This window comes from Egretta garzetta, unplaced genomic scaffold, assembly GCF_000687185.1.
Source record: "Egretta garzetta isolate BGI_Z169 unplaced genomic scaffold, ASM68718v1 scaffold401, whole genome shotgun sequence".
NCBI classification, from domain to species: Eukaryota; Metazoa; Chordata; class Aves; order Pelecaniformes; family Ardeidae; genus Egretta; species Egretta garzetta.
In genome coordinates this window covers 1,390,874-1,407,026 of record NW_009258651.1, presented here as the reverse complement: position 1 = coordinate 1,407,026, position 16,153 = coordinate 1,390,874, and the positions used below count along the sequence as shown (strand labels likewise).

At 39.0% G+C, this 16,153-nt stretch overlaps 1 protein-coding gene across 1 annotated transcript in view; it reads left to right on the top strand.

The window, feature by feature from the left end:
• CRYL1 (crystallin lambda 1) overlaps positions 1-16,153 on the top strand; it is a 56,791-nt gene that overhangs the window by 31,002 nt on the left and 9,636 nt on the right. The window contains exons 8-9 of the mRNA XM_009648301.2: positions 833-1,027; positions 9,368-9,473. Coding sequence (XP_009646596.1) covers positions 833-1,027; positions 9,368-9,473 — 301 coding nt within the window. The remainder of the gene's footprint in view (positions 1-832; positions 1,028-9,367; positions 9,474-16,153) is intronic.

The following is a 16,153-nucleotide window of genomic DNA, read 5'->3' as shown; positions in this document are numbered from 1 at the left end:
TTACCATCCTTTAAATGTCAATGTTGTTTCTGGTTGTAATTTATGGTATGTTAGCTCCTTCAATTGCCTGGAAACTAGACTAAGAGCTGAGTTTTAACACCTTAAGGATATGGCTGAAGGACTGCTGCTTTTGGAAAGAGCATGCAGGCAATGTTCTTTAGAATTCTTTGTCTATTACTTCAAAAATACAGTACACAAACATCTTGACTTGAGGAGAAATTACATTTGGGAAGAGTTGGGGAGAAGCAATTTTTTTTTTTAAAGTAGGTACAGCATTTGAAGGTAACCTGTCCCGCAACTTTTTCAAAGTATGTTTTATGTGATATCTGTTACTGTGTTTAGCATATACTTACACGCTAGGGCCAGTAACAGCTTATCTATTAAGTGTTGCATCTTACAGGTGGTGTTTAGCAATAATTTTGTTACAAAATTCCTGAATATTTAAAAGGAAATGCCTTGCTTCATTTGGAAAGACAGGTGGTGGCCATGTGTCTTAAAACAACAAACAGCCTGAATATTGAGAAAACACTGGTTACTCAAGTCAGTATCAAGTCGTCTAGTACTGTTTGAGTGCTATCATCTTTAGTGTAGCTCCATGAACTTTGCTGGGGTTAAACACAGTTAGATTTAATGCAAGATATTTTTTTTTTATTATTTTAATTGATACACAAGCTTTTATTGGATTGGTGAAGTCTTTCAAGGTCTGAAGATCAGGCTTACTGTATTCACTGGAAAATATCCATGTTAGTAGCAAGCTGTAAAGATGCTCTATATTAACTTGTTCTGTTAATCTGTTGATAGTTGACATTTTTCTTTTGTGTTTCTTCTTGAGGTAAATCCACCTTACTTTGTGCCGTTGGTTGAAATTGTTCCTCATCCAGAAACAGATCCTTCTACTACAGAGAGAACGTATGCCCTGATGAAGAAGATTGGTCAATCTCCTGTCAAACTAAACAGAGAAATCGAGGGGTTTGTTCTGAATCGGCTCCAGTATGCAGTGATAAGTGAAGCCTGGAGACTTGTGGGTGTATGTATATTTTTTTTTTTTTCAATTCCTACACATACACATACATGCTGGTTTTGTAGATGGGACAAGTGAGACTGTATATTTGAATTTCCTATAAATTTGTGTCATCTTTGTTAAACTGTCCCTTATGAACATGAAATATATATTAACATATACATTAAAAACAGTAGGAAGTGATGCCAATTATGAATAGCAAGGATTGAGGAAAAACAAAGTGATATGATCATAACTACTATATTTTATCTCGCTTTCTTTTCAGAACAATCAAAAGAACAATCTTAAAAGCACAGAAATCAAAATGCTGATTTTTCTTTTCTCTAGGTTGTTTCATCATTTCCTGTTATTTTCTGAATGTTGCTGGGCTACTGTGCAGTGGTTATGAAAATAATATTTTAAATGGTTTTCTCTTCAGCCTTTCAGGAGTTGCACTCATAGGTTGAACAGTTATTTGATACTTGTAGTTAAAGACAGATTTCTCCTCCTCCTGCCCATTCAGACATCTAGCTGAGAATCATTTGTTTCTGCCCCTTCAGCTTTTCCCACAGTTACCTGTTCTGTGCTGCAAAGACTTATCTTTCATCAGGAAGAGCTGAATTATGAGTCTATTGCTATTCTGTTGTGAAGAGATTTAGTAGGGCTTGAGTAGGACTTACTTTTTTGTCATGGAGAGTGTTTTGATTTTTCAAGCTGTTTAAAGCATCCATGCACACAAATACAGGCAAAATCTTAAAACTAAGGTAACATTAACATGTTGTAAACAAAGCAACTCTTTTTCCAAAGCAGTGCCTAAACATAGTTGCTGAACTGATTTTGCTTAACTCTAGTTAGCTTCCATAGCAACACAATACAACAATATAAAGGAGATAGTGAATATTAATAAGTAAACCAATATCGTTAGGAAGGAACTGATCTTCTACTGGAGATGTGTCTTTAAAAAAAGTTTTCTGTTATTAAAAAAGTTAATACAAAGTCTTAAGTGTATGGTAAGAATAACCCCTTCAGAAAGCTGTGTTGAAAGACACAGGATAGAAAGGATAGTAATCTCTAAATTGTTTTTTAAACCTTAATAACCTTGGATGGAACAAAGATTTTGAGAATAAAAATGTAAAGATGACTGCTAAAAATGTGAACAAGGAAGGTAAAAGCTAACTGAACGGCAATGTTCATTGTTAAGGAGGTTACCACACTGTAACCTTTCCTTGAAAAGGAAGGGATTTGATGCAGAAGTAGAACAAGTCATGCTAAAACCAGGATTTTTTGGAGCAGCAAGTGGAACTTATCCGAGAATACCAAAACTCAAACATGAAGTTGATGGACTACTGATCTAAGCACCTTTTTACACACCAACTGGCATAATACTGCAGGGATGGAAGTTATTACTTGCATCTGAGCTCTTTAAAGAGAGTTCAAAGCATCATTAGGAAACTGTGGACCAGTAAGTCTGATAATGTGTAGGCATATTGATACAATACCTCAAACATCTAGTAGGATTCTTTTGCGTCTCTGAGAGGCATAAACTGAGTTATGTAAGTTGCTGCCATAGAAACCCGGGATGCTAAAAATAGGAATAGGTTCAGGGAATGTTTAGACACGTTCCTGTTAGAGGAAGACCATGCAGAAGCAACCTCCAGCTGTCAGGAGTCTTTGAGACTGGACTGCTGGGAGCTGAGGCAGTACATATCGCTCCGTATTTGGTCTTTGGTTGTTTTGTAAGAACACTTCATGGGCTACTGTCGGAAAAGAGGTATTGATTTGAGGTGAACCTTCAGTATGAACCTGTATGGACATGATTTGTGTGGGTGGTGGTATACGAATAGTAACAAAATCGTGCTTGAAGCACTGACAGATAATGAAAGTTGCTTTCCTTGTGCATCATCAAAGTTTCCAAGTTCTGTTTTTGTATAATTTTATTGTGTTTCAGGCAAATACACATTTAAACTGTAACAACTTTGTCTGTATTTCCATTCCAAAAGCCCGGACAAATACCAGCTGTCAAAGGTGTATAGTTTCAGCTGTGTGACTTCAGGCTACACACTGCCTTTGATGGGAGGAGAATCACTGCAGATAGGCAAGAGCTTCAGGCCTGCGGCAGTTTCTGTGTTTCTACTGTTGTGCTGCCACCTTAGTCATTTTTATTGCAAGTCATGTTCTTTTGGTGTTTCCACTTTCAAAGTGGGGAAAAATACTTCTTGCTTCTGATTAAGTAATTTTTCAGTCCGTATTGTTGAAAAAGTCAGCCTCCACAACTCTCAGTCTTTAAGGAGCTGCTAAAAATCAAGTTTTACCCACATTGATTCCTCCTGGTAACAAAAGTTTTCCTTTCCCTCAGAAGCACTGGGGGTGGAAGATAAACTACAAACATTAGCAGGAGGGACATGTTAATAAAGCATTCTTGTCCAAAATGACCATGCTATTAATCCTTTTGTGGTTAGATATGTAAATTGCATGTATTGGATGAGGCAATCCAAGTCAGCTTGGATGCAGAACACAGACACCCTTATGAAATTATTTATGAACGCTGTGTGGTATTTTGATGCTAATAATTGTATATTGCTTTTAACTATTGTAAAAGAACAATGAGGCAGAACCATAAAACATGATGTCAAGCTTGTTTTATTAGTTGTTGTAAAGGTCTGAACAAGTATCTTTGTATGCCTACAGTTACATGTCACACACTGATCGGTGCTCCTATTTCTGTTAGAAGTTTTCTTTAATTTTAACATGATGAGTGCTTGAGAAAAGTCTGTTGCTGGAGGACTGTTGTATTTGCACTGTAGTGTATCAGTTCTTTGCCACATAACAAAGATATCAGTGTGTGGGAGTGGGAAGTACGGAGTTAAGGTGGTGAAAAGTTAGGAGGCATGAAGGTTGAGATCCTGATTTGTAGGAAAGTAGGAGAATGAAAAGTCATTTGGAGATGTAGAGTTGTGTGCTGAGAATTTTGCCCATGTGGATAATTAGGAATGTGGATTTAAGGATGCAGAAGTTTGACTTCACAAGAACTTAGAAGCAAAGACCATAGATTCATTTATGGGCCTAAAAGAAGGAATTCAAGCAAGTGTTCCCCTTTGAGGCAGGAGTGCTTCATGTTGTGGTTTGGATCTGAGTCGTTAGTGTGACAAGATGTCTTTTTGAACACTGTTTTGACTTGCAAGTCACAAGCACTTGGGTAATGCAGGTGTGTGTGGCAGGAACTTTTTGCATCAGTTATCTCTGTCTCCCCGTGCTCCACATTTATTCCATGAAATGCAGATACTGGGAACACTCTAGTCTGTCTCTTTAAGGTCACATATCTGAGAACTTTCTGTAGGACCACATAGCATGTGTGAGATTGATGTTCTTGTAGGTTTCTTATTTATGTTTTTAATTCTTGGGTCTCTGGTAGAAGTGTTGCAAAGCTGAGAGTAAAAGGTGTACTGTTAGATGTTGAGGTTGAAGATTTAATTCTTCTCTTCTCAACCCTAAATTTTTATATTATAAGTTTGGAACCATTAGAATAATCTGTAGCCAGTAATAGGAAAAATATCTCAAACAGTTTTCTCTTATTCCCTGTTACCATTTAGTTTCTTCTTGTGCCTCCATTGACAGTCGTCACTGGTATATCTGATTTTGTTCATAACTCCTTGGAGCTCACTGTCTTTATTTGCCTGGGAAGCACCCTGTGCACTGTTGACACTGTTACTTTTGTACTTTTACCAGTACCAATACATTCTGTAGTAGTTTGGGGTTACATTGCAAAAGAGTTAGTTAAATAGCTTGACTTAGTCTTGTTCTGAAGGTAAAGTTTTGGTTGACTTAATCTAGAAGATAGCAACCAAACCGTTTCAGCAGTGCTTTAGATGAGAAGTCTCAAGCCTTACTCTGAACATCTAGGACTGTTTTTTTTACTGTGAATTACTGAGTGGAAGCTTATGTTGGTGAAATATTTTTCTAAGCATCACCTGGGATTTGCAAGGAGATCATGAAATACAGCAGCACAGGTAGTGAGGAGAACATGGCAGTTTTTGAGCCCTGACCTAATTTAGGAGTTCCAGCTGCTTTTAAGAACCTGGTAAAATGATTTTGCGTGATGGATCATATGTTAAGTGTCTTTAGAGTCTGTATTTTCCTCTGTTTAAGCTTTTGATACTGTCTTAATGCGTTGGGTTTTTTTCTTTAAAAGTGGATTTTCTTTTAGCTTATAGTCATTGTAAAAGACAAGAAGAATTGGCAGTCCTGCCATTTTTGTTAATCTTTTGGAAAATAAACAGTCATGGTTTGGCTATGTATCCATTTTAGTTAATTTTCCCAGCAATCAGGTGCATTAGTTTCAGTCCCTAATCTATGTGCCTCTCCTTTCTCAGGTGACTAGCTTGGCAGTCCTTAAATGCTAACAAGACTTTTTTAATTCCAAATTCCTTATTATTAATAATTGTGTTACAGTGTTATCCAGAGGACCTTTCCAAAAGATCAATGATAAGGTAGAGGGTTAAACATCTAGTTACAGTGCCCCATAAAAGGGGGATGATATAAAAGGAAGTTTAAAGGGCCAGGGAGAAAAATAGCACTGATACTAAATGTTTCTTACAGGGTGAGGTAAGTAAGGGTGCCGTGGAGGAAGGACGATAAAGGCGAGCAAAGGAGGTGTGAAGTGCGTAGGACAACAAGTTTCCCAAACATGATGAAATGGAAAGAGATGGAGCTGGTAGAGGGATCTAGGAGAAAATTCATATGCTCAAAATGACAGGACTGGAAAAAGATCTCATCAGGGTGTGGATCAAAGTGACTTGATTAAAATGATAGTGAAGAGATGGGTGTAACAAGTGCTGCTGAGAGAGAATGCATATATTAGTGGTAATCAGAAAAAAAATACTGGATTTCGGAGATACAGAGGATGAAGTGGCAAGTTTGGAGACAGAAAATATATGGCCTGGGAGGGAGTAGAGTCCAAAATAACTCTATAGACAGATTGGAGTGAGTAGGAGAACATGATGAATTGGTAGTATCAGAAAAAGTAAGACTTGTTTTTTTGGCCATGTCACATTTCATATGATGAGAAACCAAGTCAGTGACAGAAGTTGCGATGTGGGTGTGACTCACAGATATAAAGACTGTTGATTAAATCCAAGCAGGTTGGGTCAGGGCCTAAAGGTGGAGACTGCAGAACCGCCAGAGGTTTTTGGAAAGGAGAAAAGGGTCCCTGCATTGTGAGAAACATTAGTAAAATACCAAAGGAGCATTAAGACAATAGTGTGTCATTACAGGAGATTAAAATCTCCAGGAAGATGGAATTGTGGCATATAAACGTTGTCATAAGAAGTGTGGAGGATCCTGAGCTAGTTTGACTGACCATTAGGGTCACTGAGGATTTTGGTGGAATTTATTTTAAATTAAGATCTTACTTCTGTAGCTGTGAAAGCTTCTGGTGAACTCTTAACACACTTCCTCTTCCCTCTGACAACTGCTCAAGGGGAAGGCTTACAAGAAGGCTTACCCAGGATGAAGAGGATGGAAAATCCCCTTGGGAAGATTGTTTCACACCTAGACTTAATGAAACTGGGTTGGAACTCTTTCTTGTTTACTACTTAGCCTAAACACTGATCCTTGTGGAAGACACCTTTCTGACCTTGCACCCACCCTGCTGAATCATTCCACCAATTTATGATCTCCTTAACATAAGCGGGAGTAGGGCTATTCCATAGGGGAAGGCAGTCTAACTTGTTTCTCATTTATGTTTTTCACTTCTGAAGAGAAAAAGTAAAAGGCTTTTATTTAAGAGGGTCTATGTGACAAGGAGAAACTGAGCTCACATGTATAGAATAATACATCCCTCAACTGGAGAGTCTGTCACGTTTTTCTTCTGGTAGCAGCAATTTTTGCTTTTTGGCAGCTGTAACCATAAAATTACAGCTATAGTCAAAAGGCCAAGAGCAAAGCTCTCCTGTCATGATTCTGAGGGCACCTGGTCTTCAAATGTCAGTACCAAAGCCAAGGACTATGGTATCAAAAGAAATAAATCAGTTTTTAATTTGAAAATTGTTTTGCAATGTTTCTGAAGTGTTTCAAGAGCCTGTTAACTCCTTAACATTATGTTTACAGGTTTTAACTGCTGCTGTGGTTCAAATGCTTGTCTGGAACTTGTGGTTAATCTTTTTGTCTGCAAATCCATGTGAACCGGGGAAAAAAAAACATCGCTCATCAAGCGCAGCTTTACCAGCATAACTCATTGTTTGGATGAAGCTCTCCCAACAGAAGAGCACTTTTGTTGACTTTGCCAATGTCATTCAGAGAAGTTGTGTTGCCATGTCAGGGGAAAAAACTTTCACAGAATGTATGGTGCCTGTGTTAGTTACACTGATGCTGGTTCTGTAATCTGAATGCTGTCTGAGGTTTGCATTTAGTCCTGTCTTTATGCAGACCTTCCTGTCTGCCTCTCAATGAGTTCCTTTACTGTGCCTATGCGGACACTTTGAGTTGAAGAAAACAATGCTTCCTTATCCCTGCCGTTCTATGTGTAATTAAATTGTAACCAGAGCTGCGTGTTCCATATATGGTGGGTAGATCTTAATAATTATGTTACCGTTTCCTTTTCAAGATAGAGTTCAAAAGCCACCTGCAACAGGGATTCAGCCAGGCTTATTTTTGAGAGGAGCAATGCCTACTAACAGATCGAGACTTGAGGTTGAGTCTTACGAAAGATAATGAAACTTGATGTCTATGGCCAGCTGTAGAAGTTACGTTGATCCTTGGCTTATCATTTTCTTTTAAAGTAACAGTAGATGATGTAGTTGATGAACCCAGGGAAGACACTGTGGGTGGGATTCAACTCACTTAAGATGGGATTTCTACAATGTGGACATTGACATCCAAGCTCCTTAGTCATCTTTCAGTCAGTGAGGAGAATTAGGCCCTTCTAGGATGCACCTCATCTCACCTATTCTTGATGCCTGCTTCAGGATGCTGATGTCTTCTTTCTCCCTAGTGATTATAATGAGATTCTAGAAGTCTACCTCAGATGTCAATGTCTACAACAGGTCAGGAGAGCTGTCCTGCATACACATAATGCTAGCTGGTCACTGTGATATGAAGGAGCATTCAGACAGGGCCCTGCAAGAGGGAAGGTTAACAGAAAAAGGCCTGTCTTTGGCCAAGTGGATGAGTATACATACTTGTATTCTGCAGCTCAAAGGGGCTTGTGGAGAAAGAGGCACTGAGTAGGTAGAGCACCTCAAGGTAGGGTGAGAAGACAAATTAGCAGTAGTTCAGCATCTCTTCCACCTTCTTAACCAGAAGAAAATGTTTTTATGTTTCTGGGAATAAAGAGGTTAAGTTCTTGAAACCAAGCTTTATCTGATGGAAGTTGTTAGAACACATCTTAGTTCATTCATATCTTTCTGGTAGGAAAACAAGCTCATACGATAAATGTCATTCTTCTCGAGTAAATCTGTAAGGTAATGAACTGTAACTTTTTTTCACAAAGCCTTTGTGTGCTTGCCCTAACCTGATGGGGGCGTTGGCTTTCTTGTAAGCGCTACCATGTGGGTGGAACAGCAGTGCTCAACTTTTAACAGGAGAAATACTTCATTTTGCATACTCCATATCCTGCCAGCTCCAACATGTGAGACTGGCAATGAACTCGAGAACCTGGGCAGGTTGAGGCTGGGTAGGTTGAATGTTTGGTGAGTTTTGTGGGAGGGAGTGGCAGCTGCATTGCCTGCGTGTTTGGTCCCAGCCTCGGTTGCAGATGGCCTCAGGGGTAGTACCCACTGCTGCATCCCCATTCTAACAATTGTGACTCTGCCCCAAAATCCAGAACTAAGAGAATATGAAGGGAAGTGTGAGATTTAGCCAGAACTCCTGTATTTAAAAGGCCTGATATAGTACTTGGATTTGATATAAACTCTTTGGGTCATGTGCTATTAAGAGTGTCATGTTTGCTCTGTGTTCTCCAATTCTCAGTTTCTGGGAAAAAAGTAATTTGGTTGACATAAACAGCTCAATTTAGTTTTAGAACATTAATTACTCTAAGTATTAAGTATCAGGCAAACTAGTGTGTACATAGTATATTAACTTATAAATTTAAAAATAAGATGCAGTTTGATACATTTTGACAGTATTTGGATTATGAAGTACAGCAATCTTGGAGATGTGAATGAGTGTTTATACTGAACCATAGGAAGGTTTGCATGATAGGTGGACCTTTCTGTCAAACATTTGTGTTTCTGTTTGCAAGCTAACTGCTATTTCCACCCTTACTTTTTATTACTACTTCAATTTTTTATTATATACAAAAAGCAGGTAATTTTGTATTAAAGCTAAACATTCACAAGTCTTCCTTCCTATTCTACTTTTGCTGCTTAGGAAGAAGTAATATCTCCTACTGATCTAGACCTCGTGATGTCTGATGGATTGGGAATGCGATATGCATTTATTGGACCTCTGGAAACCATGCATCTTAATGCAGAAGGTAGGTTGTTTAAAATGATACAAAGATGAAGGGAAGGCTTACATTGTACAAGACTCTGGAAATATTATGTGTAACAAGCCAGGTTAGGATTGCTGCAACTATGACTTGTCTCTCTTTTTACTGTAATGATAAGAAAAGGAAAATTTATCTAAAACTTGAGGTGGGATGGAAGGAAACGTATATCGACTATCTTACTGTGAGTGGTCAGATGAAACATGACAACCCGTTGAAACACTAGCTGTGCCCTTCATTTTTTCCAAGATTTGTCCCAGTGCTTTGCAAACATTGCCGTACCCATAGTTCAGGACTGTCTGAGTATCAGGAGAATAAAGTATTAAAAAAGTTAATCTGATAATCTAGTGTCAACAGAAACCCACTTTCTGTAGATGAGTGCCTTTTTTTTTTTTTTCCCCTCCCTGAATTTGTAGCAAAGGCTCAGTGTAAATATCACTGGAGCTGACTTGCTTTAAGCTGGCTTAGATCCTGAGTGAAGTAAAATTGCTTCTGTCTGCAAAATACTGTGCATGCAAAGCTGATTGACAGATCAGTCAAGTAACAGTTCAACATCTGTCTTGCATAATCAAGACAGATTTTTAGATAGATAGTTTTAAAATCACGTACATGAATCCCAGATAAATAAAAAGTTAATTGCATACAATGAAATAAAATTATGGATCAGGATTACAAAGGTTTAAGCAATGAATTTAACAAAACATTAAAGCTTCAAGAAGTGAAGAATGAATTAAATACATTTTCAGCTCTTTATATTATGGGCTGTGTCTTTATTCTGGTTTTGTACAGTCCCTGACATGTTAGGGCCCTGCTCCATTACCGAATCTTTTAGGCAGTGCCACAATGCCTAATAATACAATAATAAAATAAAAATAAGAAACCAAGATCATAAAATACCAGTGCACAAGTAGATGTGTTATTTTATGTCTACTTGTGGGTTAGTTACTTGGCAGAAACTTACATCTCTTAAGGCTGACTAAGCAATTTTGACATGAATGTGGAATCGTGGATCCTCCACTAGAGTCTTCCAGCTTGTCAGTTTTGGTTGTATATCAGCAAATTAAATGTCACAAACTGTTTGCTTTTGTGCATTGTTAAGTAAACAACATCCATACTCTAAATAGAGGCGCCTTCCTAAAAGTTTCCCTCTTCTGATCTATTAATATCTGGCAGTTTCCAGTCCTCTCTAGTGATTTTAGACTAACTCAATATAAACCATATACATTCATTACATAGAACAGAACAGATGCACGTAGTAGTAGCAGCCTTAAGCAGAGCAATCTACCTGGAGCCTTGCAGGCCAGGGTTCCCCAGTCCTGCCCCACCACTCCACTAAGCTGCCATGCCATCCTCTGCAGGAACCATCCATGCAGGGTCTTCTGTCAGAGTAATTTGTTGAACTGCCTCTAGTAAAATGTGAAACCAAAACAAAATGCTTGTTAAAACAAAAAAATTTAATCAGTTTTAGAGGTCAAGTCATACTTGTGAATCCTTTTTTTTAATCCATGTTTTAGATTCCTTAATTCTAAAACAATGTTTACTCGAGGTGAATGGAATTGTATAAATCAGCTGGGTTGGTTTTGAGGCTCTTTGTAGAGCGCCCTTTGGCATTTGATGTTCCGTCATGATCCAGCTCAGCTTCCTTCCTCCAATCAGGAAGTAGGCATTGCTACAAAAACATTTCTGAAATTTCCCATCTCAAACCAGCTTGAGGTAACATACGCAACTGGTAGGTTGCTTATTCATGGCAGAGTTTATCCAGCTTCTAGATTTCATGCTACCTTCTGTTAGGAATTTTAGTATTCCAGATGGGAGGAAGAAAAATCGTGAAATAGAATCCAAGAGACTGATTAAACTGGAAGAGTAGTCTTGTGGTGGGCTTGCAAAATAGAAAGCCAAAATATACCTATAGAGTTATTTTAACATTATATAATATTCTCAATTAAAAATAACCCTAAAATAACATAATTAGTGCACTTGTGGACTGGGCCACTTTCAGAAAAGCACCTTGTTGGCTTGTTCAGTAACTTGGATCTTGATAAGTATTGCTTCACTTGCAGTTTTGCAGTTGCGTTGTCTCTGAGTGTAGAGCTGCTCCTGTTTGTATTCTGGCAGGCTGACTCAGGCTGTTGCTCTCATCACAGGCAGTTTAAATCAGAATTGCTGATGTCAGGACACATGATGGCTTATGGTCATAGTTCCATACCAGTGCCAACTTCTTTCTTTGGTTGTCCAGTATTGCTTCACATAATATGGAATAGTATGGACCACCTCTTGATTGCCCAGGACAACCCGATCTGATGCACTGTACTAATAGTGTCTATTTTTTTTACCAGTGGAGGGAAATGGAGGTAGAGATAAGAAACCCCCTCTATCCTGTTTGTTAGCCTGTCTAGCAGCCTCACCAACTTCACAGCAGCTGCTTTTCTTTACAGCCAAAAGATACTAATTACCAATAATCTTTAACTCACTGCTAATCAGTGAGGAAGGATGTTGGGGATGCAGGGAGCGTTTGAGAGAAAAACAGTGTTATTTGTGGGAGAGCCTGGAAGATGGAGAAGTCTTTTTTTGTTGTTGTTTTTTTTGTGAGGGTGATGTGATATTTTTGTTTGATTTTTTTGAATAAAAAAATATTATTTTAATGATTGTCTTTTTCTGAGATCAGTGTTATTTCTTGCCCCGTGGGATGCATACATCAAGATCCTCCCATGAACTTAACTATGTGCTAATTCCAGGTTTTCCCCATGTCAGTTCTTGCATCCTTTCCTCCACGTTCATAAATGGTCCTATCAAAAGCTATTATCCGTGCCAGTTTAGATACCTGTTAATCCGTGCATGAATATTAGGAACTCTGAATATAGGGCAGTGAGGCAACAGCCTTGAACATGGAATAAAATGACATCATCAAGTCACTAAAAGGAGCAGAAGCAGCAACAGCAATTTGAGAACTGAATTGCAACAGACAGGAAGGAAACCCGTTTGGGGGGAAAAAAAGCATGTGCAAATTGCATAATATTATAATGTTGATGGTTGGTTTCAGTAAATAAAATTAATGTTGATTTCCGTTTCAGTAAGCTCTGTCTTTTGAGTCTGTCGTCTTACGATTTCACATGGCAGCATCGCAACAAATGCTGTTAAGTCTTTTACAAGGAACATCAATAGGCTTCACTAGAGTCATTTTACCTGTTTACTTGTGGGATTACTTTAGCAGGCACAGTGTCCCTCCTATATATGTACCTAGCTATCTGTGAATATACTGAAGATGATCCAGCCTCAGTTAAGATTGTATCTCCTGAATCTCTTGTTTCTTGAACTGTTAGCTCCTTTTAAGCCCTTGCAAAAAATCATCTGTAAAACCAGAGGCTAGACTATCATATACTGTGTTTTATATGTTTGCAGCAAAAGGTCTTCATATATATCTCACAATTGGCTGTCTTAGATCAGTTACTTTATTAGCAGGTTATTTAGTGAGGTATAATTGGAATTTAATCTTAATCTAAACTGCTAATATTAGCAGAAGAGCTGGATGGGGGGAGGTTGAAGGATCTTTGTTGCTATGTTCTCTCCTGCATTTATAAAACCACAGTTCCTGGATCATATTCTACCTATCACTCACTGTGGTATCCGTACAGGTGTCTACAGGAGTTGTGTGGAAGCTGGGGCTGATGTATGGTCCCTATAATATAAGTGCAAATATCTGGTAAGCTAGGAATGAGTCTTTATGGCCAAAATTGTGTCTCTTACTGGAAGTGGGAATGCTTGTTTGTCTTAGAAGCGCCTGCCAGATGAATTGGTTTTGGACAATAGGAGCAAAATGAGTGCTGTATGAAAAGCACAAAACATTAAAAGGAAAAGGGGGGGGGGGGGAGAGGAGAATCATAAGCCATAGTTCAAAGGAAGGAAATTTTTCTTGTCTGGCTATGCAAAACATAGCCAAGCATGGTTTTTGACAATTACTGTAGACAGGCATGCTGGCTGGTTCAAGAGCAGAGATTATTTTCATTGCTATGGCTGCTGCTTTAAATGCTGCCATACAGGGAGCAAACCAAGCATTAACCCAGTTCCCGAGCTTTTGTACCATAAACTGGTAAGCAGAAGGTGTGAGAATCTCTAAGTTAAGATAGTAAAATCTAAGAAAAAGAAGATTGCCTCCGTTTCTGTCCAACCCATGTGTTATGTTTTAGGATAATAAAATATCTCAATTCGGGAATGCTTGTAAGAGGGTACTGCTGAGATGAAATATCACAGTGGTACATAATCATACAAAACCCTCTTATTTATCAGTTATTTCATACATGTTTACACACATTCAATTCACTTCCCAGTAGGCTGAAGAAAGCAGTTTATAGTCCTTCTAGAACCGCTGTTTGCCTCTATGCAGCTGCAGCGCTTTTCTGTATGAAAAGGTTTCTGTGCAGTAAGCAAATGTGTGAATTTTTCAGCATATTGGCTGCTGTGCACCAGTTTCCTTCTGTGGACTCTTAGGTGTAAAGTGGTTCCCTCCACCTTCAGGAGCATGTGACTTTGCACAGGAATTCTTAATGCTTTATTGTTCAGGTCATTATAGACATATCCTAAAGAAAACACATCTTGATGCATCCTTCTCCATTGTGCTAATGAAAGAATGTGTATGGTCACCAAATGACTCACACTGAGGAATTCATTCCAGATTTGAAACTGCTCTAAGTAAAGAAGTGGTCCATATTAACTCAGTTTAATTCCTTGATCCATCTTACAGCAGTCCTGCACAAATATTTGTGCATTGCTGTTCAGACGGTAACACAGGGACAGTGAGAATAAAACTTCTTTTTTGTGCTACCACTGTCTTAGGGTAGTTGAAAGTATTCTTGCAACTACAGTCTAAGTGAATTCATATGGGAATTAATGTAGAGTATCAAGAGTACTGTGAATTCACAGCCTAACTAAGAGCGTGCATCTGTGTTCAGACACACCCTTGATGAAGGTAGGATTCCATTTAGAAGTTTTACTTGGACCTGTAATGTCTAGAAGTGTAATCCCTCTATCAGCAAAGCAAAGAGGTTGGGACATCTTTTTTTCTCTGAACATAACTTTCCCATCACAGATTCCTCCATGATGTTCCTGAAATATGCCCCTTTCCTGTTCTCATCCATACTCATCTTCAGTCTTAGCAAGTGCAGCCTCTTCTTAGATTTTACCTGCTAAAATCAACCCCACCCCAATCTTTTCAAATTGTTGATGCTATTACATCAGTGGCTTGACCATCTCGCCTACTCTTTTTGAGTCATTACAGTATCTTATTATGCTGCTCATCAGGTTCAAAGTCATCAAGTTAATACTCAGTATCGTGAGGCACCCTCTCGCCTTTGGCATGTTCTCTGTACTTGCCAGTAACATTTGCTCCTGCCTCTTGTTTTTCTCTCACAAATGTTTCTGGGCCTTCCTTGTTTAGCCCCATGTGTAGTGTCCTTGCCAGACTGGTTTACCAAGTTTACTTGCTGCATCCTTCAGCCCTTATGCCTGTTGTCTGTCTTATAAAGATGAAGGAACGAGACTTAGCTACAAGAAGCTAAGATACTTGACTATGCTTACATACTATAATGCATGAGCATACTACATCATGTTTCCCTTTTTTCCTACAAGTCCCATCACCTTTGTGTTTATGAACCTCACTTGTAAAGAGGTCTTCTCAGGGCAGTGAAGCATTTTGTGCATGCTTCTAGGCTAAATATCTGTCCTGAGTTCCTTTTCCTTCATCAATGCCCTGCTCATCTTGATGATGCAACTAGAGTCATTTTACTGATACCCATATTTGCACCACACCAGGGCAAGTCCTTCAGGTAAGGACCTGCAAACCCTGGATTGTAGTTATGTGAACAAATCCTTGTGGACAGTTCATTAGGTATTTTGGAAACTGCCTGGACTCTCACTGAAGCTAAATAAGTTACATTTACTGCCAGTTCTTAGAACTGTCCTTTCCAGAAAGAGGTTGACCGCTTTGGAACTTAAGTGCATTTGGATGCCCTCTAGACTCAGATAAGGAAACAGCAGTCTCGCTTTCAGGGAACAAGGAAAGGAGATGTAGACTTGGCCACTGACTCACTCGGGACCTTTTATCAATCTCTTCCAGCCCTTTTGCTGCCTCTTTTTTCTGTTCCCCACTCCCAGAGAGGAGAGGCAGAATTGAGCCTCTCACCGTACCCTTTGACTAATTCAGCCTTTGGACAGACTTCTGTGTAATTCATCAGCTGAAGTAGGTCCTACTGCCCAGTTCCTTCACAGCTACCAGAGTCAGTGATGGACCACTCAGAGTAAAAGGAGATTATTCCAAATTGTCCAACTGAGTTTATTTTAATTCTTTTTCTCACCTTATTCTCTTATTACTTATCCTTTTACTCCCCCAGGAAGATAGAGTATTCCCCTTTTCATCTCTATAATCCTGTATTCGCTACTCCCTTAGAACATTTTGTTACTCATTCCTCCTCTTCCACTCTCCGCCATAATTCCACATGGTGGCAGGAAGGTTCCGGGAACTCCTGCCTTCCTTGGAGATCTTTCCGTTCTGTGTTCATGGTTCTCAGGTCCCTGCTGCAACATCTGCCTTCTCCCACAGCTCCTTTCCTCCCACACTGATGAGGTGAATGTGCAAGGAAGATGGAGGTTTAGACAGGGAGCCAACAAACCACATA